At 50.5% G+C, this 12,447-nt stretch overlaps 1 protein-coding gene across 6 annotated transcripts in view; it reads left to right on the top strand.

Moving 5' to 3' along the window:
* The first annotated feature begins 794 nt into the window (after positions 1-794).
* Acsl6 (acyl-CoA synthetase long chain family member 6) overlaps positions 795-12,447 on the top strand; it is a 57,501-nt gene continuing 45,848 nt past the window's right edge. For 3 of the 6 annotated variants that reach the window (XR_013344153.1, XM_026400116.2, XM_026400117.2), the window contains exon 1: positions 795-941. Coding sequence is in view for 3 of the 6 variants with exons in the window: in XM_026400116.2 (XP_026255901.2) it covers positions 893-941 (49 nt within the window). In the remaining 3 variants the exon portion in view is untranslated. Of the gene's footprint in view, positions 942-7,936; positions 8,094-8,925; positions 9,017-10,325; positions 10,424-12,447 lie in introns of all 6 variants that reach the window. The other 3 variants (XM_026400120.2, XM_077801829.1, XM_026400121.2) reach the window with 3 other exon arrangements.

A 12,447-nucleotide genomic window follows, 5' to 3' on the forward strand; every position in this document is an offset into this window, starting at 1 on the left:
CAGCTGTAGGACCATTTGAGACTGAGTGGCTGTATGGCCTTTCATAGTAGTTAATGAAGGGCTTGAGACCTCATGTGCTACACACTGTTGTATATGAAGACCATGAAAGTCTCTGTCCTCATGGGACACCCGTGATTCCATGTGGCTGCCTGTGACTTCATGTGGCATGCTTATAACTGGTGACCACATTTGGCAGCCCAGGACCACATGAAGCTTCTGTGACCTTGTGCAGCCCCAGATCTGACTTTGTGCATCACCAAAAGATCTGGGCACTACTTTGCAGAACCTAGGTAGACCCTTATGGCTCCCTCACTGGATCGCAGATGTGGCACCCACAGGCTGTCAGTTCTTCAAACTAGATCCGATGGAGGGTGGGCGCTCAGTGGGCACTCAGCCCATCAGCTTTTGCAACCCCTCAGACAAGTGACTGCGACTTGCTCCCACCGGAGCCTGCCTAGCAATAAAACCCAGACCGCGGGGTCGCGCGGAGGTAAGGGTTGCGCGTTGGTGGGGTGGGTGACGACTGCTCGTCGCCCGTGCGCCCCACTCCAGCCCGTTTCCCCAGAACGTTGCGGGGGGGCGGAGGCCGAGAGGGCTGGTGCTTGCTGCGACCCCTCCCCCGCCCGGGCTCGGCGGTTCCGAGGCGGCGGCGCGGGAGGAGCCCCGACCCGGCCAGGCTGCGGGCGGGGAGTGGGGCTCTGGTGCGAAGCGCGCGCCGCGCCCTCCCCCTCCCGCCCAGTCTCCGCAGCGGCGCAGGGAGGCGGGGAGCTGCGGAGCCGGGAGGCGGGGGCTAAAAATACCCAGCGGCGGCGCGGCAGCGCGGCTACAGTGGGGCTGTGGGGCTGCGGGCCCTGGAGGCCGTGCCGGGCCAGGCTGGGCCCGGCTGACCGACATGCTGACCTTCTTCCTGGTGTCGGGGGGTTCCCTTTGGCTGTTAGTGGGTAAGTCCCTGCGTCGTCCTTGTTGGTCCGGGACCTCCATCTCCCGTAAGCTATGCTGTCTTGGCCCAAGGTGCGGGTGTTACACTCCCGCGGCTGTGGAGTCCCCCGCCCGGGCTGCTGGCTGTCCCTTCAAGGTCTCTAGGTCGCCCCCAATTCCGGCGGGCTCTGGGCGGGGTTTGGGAAGCAGCTGGGTCTGCGGAGATGGGGCGGGGGGGCTTGCTCATTGCGAATCCAACAACCTCCATTGGCTTCTAGCGCCCCTCTCCTCTTATTGTGAGAACCTGCTGATCAGATTAGGCCCTGAGCCAAAGTGGGGACAGACTTATTGCGACCTTGTTCATTTATTGGGACCAGAAACCAAGGATGTTGGCTCTTAGGTCCCGCAGTAGGTGGTCAGTGTGTAACCGGGACTGATCAGGGTTCTGAATCCCTGCCAGGGACCTCCTTACAATCACTCCCTGCTTGCCCTCCTGCCAGAGTAGAAGATTGCTATAAAACTGGGTTCTTCTGCCCCGGCTCTGCCTGGGGCTATGTCCTCACTGCTTCCACTCCCTTCTCTTTGCTCTCATTCCTTATCCCTGCACCCTCTTAGCAGTCTATGAGTATCCCTGTTGGATCTTTGCTAGGCGCTTCCTTCAACCCCCATACACCCACACCTGGGTACTGGCCTTTCTCTGACTGAGCCTTTGGGTCCTCCTGAGTATAATATCCTCACCTACAGTCCCACCCCCATGTGCAGATTCTGCTCAATTACTTATGTGAAGTGCTTACCCTTAAACTGGCCTTCAACCTGACCTAGCCTAGAGCAAATGTCCTATGAATGTCAGTGTTTATTATTATTTTACATTTAAACATCATCATTATCAGAGATGGTGGTGAAGTTTTTACTGAGCCAAAAAAGGGGAAGAAGTTGACCCATTAGAGATCCTTATCAATGATTTTGCATGTTATTTAATATTCACAGAAAATCCTAGGAGGTTAGTCTTATCTCTTTTTGATTCAGAGGTTAATCAACTTGCCCAATGTCACATGAATATCTAGTAGACTGGGATTTGATCTGAGGTTTGAACTCATCAACCAGTGCCAGGTGTTTGATTGTAACTGACCTGAACCTGAAGGGTTGATGGGCCAGGTAATCACTTCCCCCTCCCCCACTGCTGTCCTAAGTTAGGCCACAGGGATACTCCCCCTGTGTTGGGGGAGTAATACCTCCCTAATCTCTTCAGCTCCCTAAGCTCCTTCTGTCTGCCAGTGTCTGATGACAGGCTGTGCATGGCCTCTCTGGTCTTGATACACACCCAACAGGCAAGGCCAGTGCTAGCACTGGGGTCAGGCATAATCAAAATCATGATAGTGGTGGTAGTGGTGATGATGATGATGATGATGATGATAGTAATAGTCACCATTTATTGAGTGATGGATGGTCTCAGAGCTTCTCCCCTGTGCTAAGACTCCTTAGCCCTACCCACAGGAGGCCCCATCCAGCCATGGGTTCAAAAGAAGCTCTCTGAAAATCTGGTATTCTGTGGATTCAGGGAGGTGTCTAGGGGCTGCAAGACCACTTGGTGACAAGGGTCATCAACAGCTTGTGAGAAAAACTCCCTCAGTGTATGGGGTTCTTGTCTATAAGCCAAGATCAGTCGTCAACAACTTAAACTAGCCTTCTGTCCTGCTTCCTTGTGGAACATTTCCCAAAGTGGCCAGACATCTCCTTGGATAGAAAATGAGGGGACTTGCCTTTCTATGGGACTATCCAGGGACCTAAAAGTGGACCTAAAAGTGGGGGCAGATAATAGCTGCTTCAATAGAGACCAAGCATTTCAAGGCAGAGTAGGAGGTTGGTGCTGGTGCATGGTTCTCATTGGATGGAATACACCACAGACATAGTGGGGCTTTCCTAGGTCATGTGTCCACATTCCTTGGAACTTTACCTGGACCCCAGCCTTTCTCGGGGGGTAAGAACTGTAGATTAGTGAACACACCTGAGAATGCACTGTGCCTTGTAACATATGCCTTGTAATCCAGGGTCCTGTGGCAACTGCAAGATATTCCTTCCACTCAGCCAGCAATAGGCGGGGATCCCCAAGCCAATGTCACTCTTTAATACAGAGTTTTGTGCTTTTTTTACTTCCCAATCTGGAAAGGATGGAAACACGGTTGGGCAGACAGAAGACCTCAGGGTCTTCAAGGAGAGAATGGTGTAAAGGAGGAGAGGGGAGTCACCTGGAAGAGGGGCTGTCAACCATGTGTTCTGGGCTACACTGAGTCCTGAGTCAGCCCGGGTTTTAACTGAGTTTTGTAGTAAACAACGAGACAAATAAAAGAGGTCCAGTGTAAGTCAGACACTATTCCTGTCATGAGAAAATGTGCCATAAGCACTCAGAGGACACCTGGGAGCAAATGGATTAGAATTTCTAGTTTCCTATGTGGCTCTTTTGTACAAAGTAGAAAGAGGCATCATTCTTGGTAGATAGATTTCTCAAAGGGTATCCTTAGGGTGTCCTAAGCTGATATAGTTCCATACCCTTGTACAGGGTCCAATCTGCTCAATTGCATACCTGATCACTGGAATGTCTGAGTAGGCTTCTGTGGCATAATGGAGTGTTTTTCAGAGGCTAGTAGAGAAAGTCAGACCAGCAAATGTGTGCAGAGAAAACCAAGGTAGTGTATCATTATGTGTGTGTGTGTGTGTGTGTGTGTGTGTATGTTTGTGTGTTTGTATGTCTCCAGCATCTTGTGCCAGGGCAACCTGATTTGTAGAAGGAGGTCATGGAGGAATGGGTTTTATTTGGGGTGAGAGATGGGTAGAGGAACCCTCTATTTAGCCACAGTGGCCAAGTTGAGCCATGGGGAGGAGAGTAGAGGCCAGAAATGTGATGGGAGCCTGTTATAATATTATGGGTAAAAGTAGATATGGCCTAAGAATGGTGTGAGTTGAGGCTAGACTCTAGAAAGGGGAAGGGATGAGGCCCCAGCCCTGGTCCTTACCCTAGGGGAAGTGGAACTGGCCCTGGTGGGTAGAGGCAGAACTGCCAGTTCAAAGACTAGAAAGGTAGGCATCTGGCTTCAGTTGCCAGGGCAGGTGCAGAATTGCACACCCTGCTCAGCTCAACCCCATCAGATTCTACCCCTCCCCCCAGGCTTCCACTAGCAGTGAAAACTAGAATGAGGTCTAGAGCCACTCAAGGAGGCCCAAGAAGGCAGCCAAAAATTGAGACAGATGGTGCTGGAACTCCAGGCAGAACAGACAGCTGTCTGGTCAGCTAGGGATATGCCTCACAAAAGAAGAAAGCCTGCATTGGCACAGGGTCTGTCACCCTGTGGGAGAGTCTGACCTCAGAAACATTTCCTCTCTACAGCCTGGTGGTGGTGGGATGCTCCTGCAAGAGCACACTGACACCAGGGGGCAGCAGAACCAGCCATTCCGCTCTTTAGCTGTTTTTTTCTCTTGTGAGTATAAGGGCTTTTAGGATGACCTTCAGAAGGCTAAATTTGGCTCAGCTACAGCACCAGATAGAACCAGGGGTGTGCCATGCATATGGTGAGGTGAGTGAGGATGAGGTTCTGACATGTTTGCAAAAAGAAGTGAAAATTAGGCTTTTGAATAACAGAAGCTATACTGTATATCTGGCCAACACTGACACATGTAGTCACTCAGATGTTCATTGAATGAAGTTCTGGGTGTGTATATGTGTATGTGTGGGGAGCATTGCTGAAAACTTAGCTACTTTTGGAGGGGGATTCTGGGGATCAAACACAAGAGCACTCAACCATTGAGCCACGTCCTAGCCTTTTTTTTTTTTTTTTTGTATTTTATTTAGCGATAAGAGTTGTTTAGGGCCTCACTAAGTTGCTGAAGCTGACTTTGAACTCTCAATCCTCCTATCTCTGGGATTACAGGTGTGTGCCACTGTCCTGGCTGATTTAGCTACTCTTACCGAGCAGCTACTATATTGTTAATAACCATATTCTATGATTCTTCAAGATATCCTTCATTCTTCCTACAGCCCTGTGGCATTGTTAGCCTTGAAGCACTGAGACCCAGGGAGATTTAATGGGGAAACAACCTGCAAGAGCTGAGTCATACCCACATCCTTAGACTTTCAGTCCATGGACGTTCCAGGATTTCAATATGCAAAAAAGGAAGTAGGGAAAGAAAAGGCATAGCAGACAGAGGGATGGGTATGAGAAAAGATTGTCAACAGGAATGAATGAAGTTGAGGGACAAATTCTGCTTGCCAGTGAGGTTGCCAGGCTGGGCTCCATAGGCCAGAATGCCCGCCACACCATGTTGACATTATTCTGTATGGTAGCCATCAGGAGATATGGCTGGAACTGGGAATATGGATGGCCAGAATGATACCATCCCTGTGCTAGACAAGCCATATGCATCTCTTAGTGACACATGTTCCACTGAACAGCAGTGCTTGACCTTTTCCATAAGTCTTATGATCTCCTTGAGGGCAGAGCCAGGATGTCTTATCTCTGTGTCCGCAGCCCAGGGTAGACATGCAGTGTACACCAGAGTGTAAAATAAATTATTCCCTGGGAATAATTTATTTTAATAATGATATATTTATAAGTAAAGATGCATTTATTTTATAAGCCGTTTTCTCACCACAATAAGTCAATCAGCAGACAACAGACTTTTAGTGTGCATCTATTAAAATGCCAAGCTCTATGCTAAGCTGGGGGAAGATGTCAATATGGTGAAAGCAACAGGGAAAAGCAGGTGTGAATTCCTTGTTGGCAGGTCTAGGTCAGCCTTCACTGGATAACCTTGAATGCTGAGAATGAGTGCAGCCTGGAACAGAAGCAGTGGCAGGATCTCCGAAAGGGCTTGATGAATGAAAGAATGAATGAACGAATCAACTCACAGCTTCAGGAGGAACTCGTTATGGGGAAGGTAGTCTTTTTTGAGAACTGATGTTTCCTTAGAGCTCCAAGGTTCTAGCCTCCTGGCAAACTTGGAGTTCTGGCCACTCTGTCAAGCATAGCCAAAAGGAATGTCCAGTCAAGGTCCTCACCTCATGGATGGCCTGGTATGATAGCCCCATTCCTTGTGTTGGTCTCACAGGAGTTCCCACCAACCAGTCATTGGGCCCAGAATTGGTGGGGGAGGGGAATGCTGTGGGTGACATGCTGCTTTAGGCCCAGGGGTGTTCCCCATCATTCACTCACCTGTTCAGTGACCTCCCTGGCAGTGTGCTTAGGTTCTTTGTGTAACCCCTGATTCATGTGAAGCTTGCAGTCTTTGATAGACAGAAGTGGGAAAGTAGGAAGTAGGGTGGGAAAGTCTGAGCCAATTTGAGCTATTTGAAGACCCAATCAGTAGTCTCAAGAGTCTGAAAGATTTAATATTCCAAGTAGTCCTACCTGACTATTCACCTAGTTTTCCCAGAGACACCCTTCCTTTCCCCACACTTAGTCCAGGCATTCAGCTAGAGTTTGTCGCGGTGTCCAAGGAGAATTAGGGGTAGCTACTTCTGGCTTGCCATCTGCCCATTCAGGCCTATATTCCAAGATAGTTGCCTTCTGGGGCTTTCTAGCAGAAAGTTAGGACATTTTGCAGACCTTGGGACAAACAAATCTGGATTGGCACCTGTTGGGACCAGGGACAGATCTCTAGGACTGGCATAGGAGGAATGAGAGAGAGAGCACAGGCAAGTCCAGGTTGAATGGGCACCTATGAGACAGTCCCCATTAAACAGTTCCTAGGACCCTGCCGCACTCCCAGAAGTGTGTGGCCCAAGTATATAGAAAGTGGACCCTGGGGGCTGGGGTTGTGGCTCAGCGATAGAGCGCTGGCCTAGCATATGTGAGGTCTTGGGTTCGATCCTTAGCACCACATAAAAATAAATAAACAAAATAAATGTATAAAAAAAGAGAAAGAAATTGGACCCTGAAGGACTAAGTAGGACTTGCCCTGCTACAAAGCCCTGTTTTCCCCTGCAGTGTGTGAACTGTTGTTGAGCCTTAAGCTCTTCTGTGGAGCTCTATCTGCCCACCCATCCCAGCCCTAGCTATAGACCACTCTGGACCCTGATCAGAGATCGTATCAAATAGGCAGAAAAGCCAATTGATAGTGAGGTCAACCAGAGAGTGAACAGAAAGGTCAGACAGAGGCCACACAGCAAGGACAGTTAGAGCTGAGACAGAGCAGCAAGGTAGGATGTGGCCAGCCAATGAGAGTGGACAAGGAGGTTGGCTGGAGGCTGGACAGTGATGTTCCCAGGTCTATGAGAGGGGACAATTATCAGAATGAAGAAGGGGGACACAGCTGAGACCCTTTCGAAAGAGTCAGCACTTCTGGCCTTTTTGTTCTGCTTCTAGTGCTAGGGTTACCTAAAGTCACTTAGGACCCAGGATCCTGCTTAGTGGTCAGAGACCTTGTTGAGCGTTGAGTGACTTTACCTTCCAGACCTGGATATGGTTCTCTGGAGGACACCCTTAACTTACCATGCTCAGCCCCACTCTGCCTCTGGGCACCTCCTCCCAAATTTTGAATCTGTCTAGGGGAAGGCAGGCCTTCCCTTAGCCTGTGGGCTGGTGGGGGATTTGGGTACATGTGACCCTGATCTCCTTGCCACAGGCCAGACAGAAGGGTAGGTGGTTACCTGTGAAGCCCACTTAAAAAAAAAAATCTGTTCTGAAGTGTCCTCTCTCTGTCCCCCTGCTGCCTCTTAATTTTCCTCCCTGGATGGCTCCCTGAACTCTCACAGACATGTCTGCATCGTAGCTTCACATGCACGCTATGTGTTCCCAACTAAAAGCAGAAAGACCCAAGGAGGAAGGCGACAGTGGACCGTCAACCTTTCAGAGCTGGGCCTTTTATTTGGGCGGAGGAGCTGACAAGTCCTATCTCCCTTGAGTCGTGGGACATCTATTCAAGCACCCACTAGCCTTCCTGTTGGTTCTGAATTCTTTCCTAAGTGGTTTTGTCCTAGATGTGCTCTCAGGCTAAATGATCTTGCTGTGTCATTGTCTCCCCTTAGTCCAAGTCGCATCTGTGCTCCTGGGGTACAAGATTTATGCAGCAATTAATGGACAGCTCCTGGTGACCCTAGAGTGGCAGAAAAACAGCGTTTCTAGCAGCTAAAAGTCTGAAAAAGATTGGAGACTGACCTTGCTGTGGTGCTTCTATTGAAGAAGGTATCTGGGCCCTGGACTGTCCTGGAAGCTTGTGATCCCATACACTGGGCTCTGGGTTACCATAAACTCCTCCCACAGCTTGAGGGCATGGTGTCAGCAGTGCTGTGGGTGCCTGGCAGGGTATACATGAGGTCTCCATTCTTAAAAGTCCTCTGAACACTCCAAGGTGTTCTTGTTTAGCAGCACCTTTTTTTTTTTCCATTTCTTTCTCTGTGTTTACCATGAGCTCCACAAGAATCACTGAAATGTCCTTCTCCAAAAAAGGCTGCTACCTCAGTCTCAGCCATTCATATTTTTGAAAAGGATAATGCCCACAGAGAGCCTCAGAAGGGGTGACCCTATTTCTTGGTCCCACCCACCCTGACCTTACATGGTGCTCTTCTCTGTGGCCACAGAGCTCCTCCAGCTCCCTCTGGAAAGATGGTGGGTTTCTTTTCAGTGGGTGAAAAGTGAGAATTCAAGTGATGGGTGCTCTCCTTGGGTCAGCGAGAACAATGTCCAATGGCCTTCCTGGGCCAGCTGGGGCCTCGTTTTGCTTTGGTCTGAAAGAGATTTTTGTTTTCTGGTGAGAACAGCCCTAGCCTGGCTGGGCACCGGAGCCAGCAGCAGGAGTACAAACCCTTTCATGTGACAGGCCAAGTGGAGTGCTGCAGGCCTGCCAGCCACAAGCCCTCCCCTGCCCTCCTCGCTCCTCGCTCCTCGGGGAGGCGGCCATTTGCATATCCCCCATTCATCCTGGTCTTGAAAAGGAGGCCTGAGTTCCCAGTACTCCCTGCCCAGCTAAGGGCTGGGCTGCTGGAGCCTGGTGTTAACCCTGTGGTTGCTCTCATAGGGGTACCATAGGACTTGGTGGTTGCTGGCAGGAGGACCATTTGAGACTGCAACTGCCCCCTTCAGCCCTGAGCCACAGAGGGGTGACTCAGGTGGGTGCAGATTTGCTAAACTGAAGAGAAATTTAAATTTATTCCTTCCTGAGGCAATTGAGAAGAATTTTGCCAGTGTATGGGACAGCCAAGAAAATTAAGCTATTTATCAAATTTCGCCAGAAAATTAAGCTATGTATCATATTTTTCCAGGAAATGTACCCTCAACCAAAGGCAAAACCGTTTTGCTCATTGTCAATGCACACAGAGGGACAATATACCTGGAATGGTGGGTAAAAGAGCCAGGCAGGCTCCTGGCTATAGTGGTAGGGATAGAGGGACACAGCTTGCCTGGGGTGCTTTCGTATCCCCAGTTCCCAGGATGCTAGGTCAGGTGAGCTGGTGGGCATCATTAGCTTGTGGGCTGTGGCTTGGAAGGAATTAGGCGTACACACAGTACCAACCACAATCTTTTGCCTTCTACAGCTAAATGCCATGCTGTGCCTCTTTCCCTCTACTGTGTAAATGCTCTTGTCAGGTGCCCCAATATCTTACAGGCTCTTCCTGTGCCTTGCCAACCCACCGTGTCACTCTGTCCTCACCTGGCTCTCCTTCCCTTCCCACCCTGTCTCCACTGTTACCTTGCTCTCACTCTCTGGATGGGAGGATGTGTCTCGGACTCTGTCTCATGAATTTCCTCCTGAGCAGGTGTTCCCAGCAGACCAGAAGTGAAAAAGTAGGTGAGCAAATTCCTCTCTTGCTCCTCCCACCTCAGTAACTCCAACCATATCTTGTCAGGATCCTCCTACCTCAAAGAACTTCCTCCTAACTGCAGGAAGTTACACTCTATCCCACCTGTACCCTGCCCACGTGCAGGTGAACTCTGAGAGCTCATCTCTCCTGGCAGATGTGTTCTTCACTGGAGGCCTGTGGTGTGTCCACAGTTTGTGCCAGTGAGGGAACTGGATCACTGCTTCGGAGGCCAGGACACTGGCAGTCCTAATGTGGACACAACTAGGAAGGGAAAGGATCATGTTGCAACCACAGAATTTGGCTTCCTGTACAGTAGGGCCTGGCCAGGCGGTGTCCCCCTGCCTGTGTGGTGTCCATGGTCCCCACCAGTATCCCTGGGGTTATGCCTGCTCTCCCGGGTCTTGGAATGAAAGAAATTGGGACCTTGGCTCATCCAAGGACCATCAGTCCTGGTCATCATTCCCTGAAAATATTTCCAAAGAGCTGCTGCCATTTTTTTAGCTTCTCTTGACCCTCTGTTCTGAGAATTTTGCTATGCCTGATTCATGGTAGGTACAAGCTTTATCTCAGAGCTTGGAAAAGATACTGTGTTTCTGTCTGCTCCTCTCTTCTCAAGGTTACTCCTCTTTCTGAGTTCCTGAAAGTGCTGCTTGAGCCTGGCTTTCTGTTGTTGTCATCAGGAATGTGGGTCCATGTTCCCTGGCCAGGGCTTGGGTGAGTGAGATTTTTGAGAAGTTCTGTTGTGAGGATGGGGGCAAAGGGGTAGTGAAGGCTGCTAAAAGGGGCTATGTTCTCTGTGAGTTTGTGAAGCTGGGACACTTTAGGCCTTTCCATGTCCAGGGGCTTACTTCCACTTTCAGAGCTATAATTGGGCTCCACAGGGAGGCTCAGATTGTAACTCAGCAACCCAGTATCATGGGCCCTTTTTTTTCTCTAGGGGGATGTGCAGTGGGTATCCCCTGACGGTTCCAGAGTCGTGGATGCCCTAGGTTCCATCTCTGCCCCAATCGTCTGTGGTTCTTTGATTGTAATTAAAACCCAAGAGGAAAGTGGAGAGAAAGCCCCTCACACAGAGGAGCTTGAATCCCTGTGCAGATGGGGTGGTTGTTGGGCTGAGCGCGGTCTGTCGTATGTGCGTCTCCACAGGTCAGTGGCTACAGGGTGCATGTGAGAGGTGTTTTTTTGTTGTTTTTTAGTACTGGAAATTGAACCCAGGGGTGCTTTACCACTGAGCTACATTCCTGGCTTTTTTTTTTTTTTTTTTTTTTTTTGAGACAAGGCCTCGCTAAATTGCTGAGACTGCTCTTGAACTTACAATCCTCCTACCTCAGCCTTCCTGCTTGGGATTACAGGTGTGCACCACCACACCTGGCAAGGTCTATGCAGTTCTTGACCTGGCAATAGGAACACATGCTTCCTAGGAAAGAACTGCTGTCCCAACTTCAAGCCCGGCATCCTCCATGGCTTTCCATCAACCAGGACTTTGTTGTGACCACTAAATTTCCTGGGAAGCACTAAACGAAGATTTAACAGTGTCTGGAGGAGAAAAGTAGGGTCCTGCGAAGAGGAAGGAGAAGGGCTGCGTGGGTCAAAATTTGGTCCTCAGGTATCTATGAGTTTTAATTAGGGAGGACTGGAGATGGGGGGCCTAGTTCCAGGTGCGGGCTGCTGAGGCAGAAGGTGTCTGTATGTCTTATCCCCGAAGATGGGGTGAGCAATGGAAAGTTTTTTCAGCCCCATGGAAGGTATTACAAGCCTGGGATTTGGATTTCCCAGGCAGGTTGAGCAAACAGGTCTCAAGAGGGAGCTTGCAGCACTAGGCCATGTTGCAGGGAGGTGGACTGGATTTGGAGGAACAGTAGGCTGGGAAGTGTCAGTAACAGACTGGGAAGTGCCCAGAAGCACCTGGTGTCGGGGTAGGGCCTGGGGTTGGTGTTGAACTGGGCCCTGTGACCTGCGTGTGTCTTCCTCACTAGCAGGCACAGCTGCGTGCCTTGTGTGCCCAGCCAGCTACATGTTAGCCAGGGAAGTAGGAGTGAAAAGCTGCAAAGGACAGAGTGAAAGAACTACAGAAGTAGCCAGCCCCCTCCCCACACTCTGTGGAGACTGACCTTAAAAGAGTGAGGTTCTCCTTGGGAGGCCTGGTACCTAGGTGCCCCAGTCTGGCAAAGCTGCGGAGAACTTGGCTTTGGTTCCAGCAGGAGAGGGTGTGGGTTCTAGCTCCAGGGTGGTCATCCCTGAATGCCTCTTAGGGAGCAATGGGGAGGGGCTGATGTGCTGCCCTGGGGTCCTGTAGAGAAGATGAACTATCCTCCACCTTCTGACCCTACTCCCCAGAACATCCCTGAGTAGATATTGTTTGTATCTGAAACTATGCCCAGTTTCTTTTCTCTCCCAAGATTGGTTGTGACCTTGTGGGGGTGGAGTGGAGGTGGCCCCCAGGAGAGGCTGGAGGCAGAGTGCCGGGTGGATGGCGCCACCCTCCTTCAACATCAGTGATGTGGTATCCCCACCCCCTCACTCCCCATGACTTCCTACCACCCCTGCCACTCATGCTCAGGGTAGGTCACCAGTCCATGCACAAAGCTCCTGGCCCCTAATCGGTGTCTCAGATGGATGTGTAAGAAGGCTTGGTCCTTTGATAACCGCCCCCCCCCCGTAGACTCCCCTCCAGGACTGAAGACAAGGTGGGGTGAATGGAGGTGCAGAGGGGTGTGGGCGGAGGCTCTGGCAAGCTG

Source organism: Urocitellus parryii, chromosome 1 (genome assembly GCF_045843805.1).
Source record: "Urocitellus parryii isolate mUroPar1 chromosome 1, mUroPar1.hap1, whole genome shotgun sequence".
NCBI classification, from domain to species: domain Eukaryota; kingdom Metazoa; phylum Chordata; class Mammalia; order Rodentia; family Sciuridae; genus Urocitellus; species Urocitellus parryii.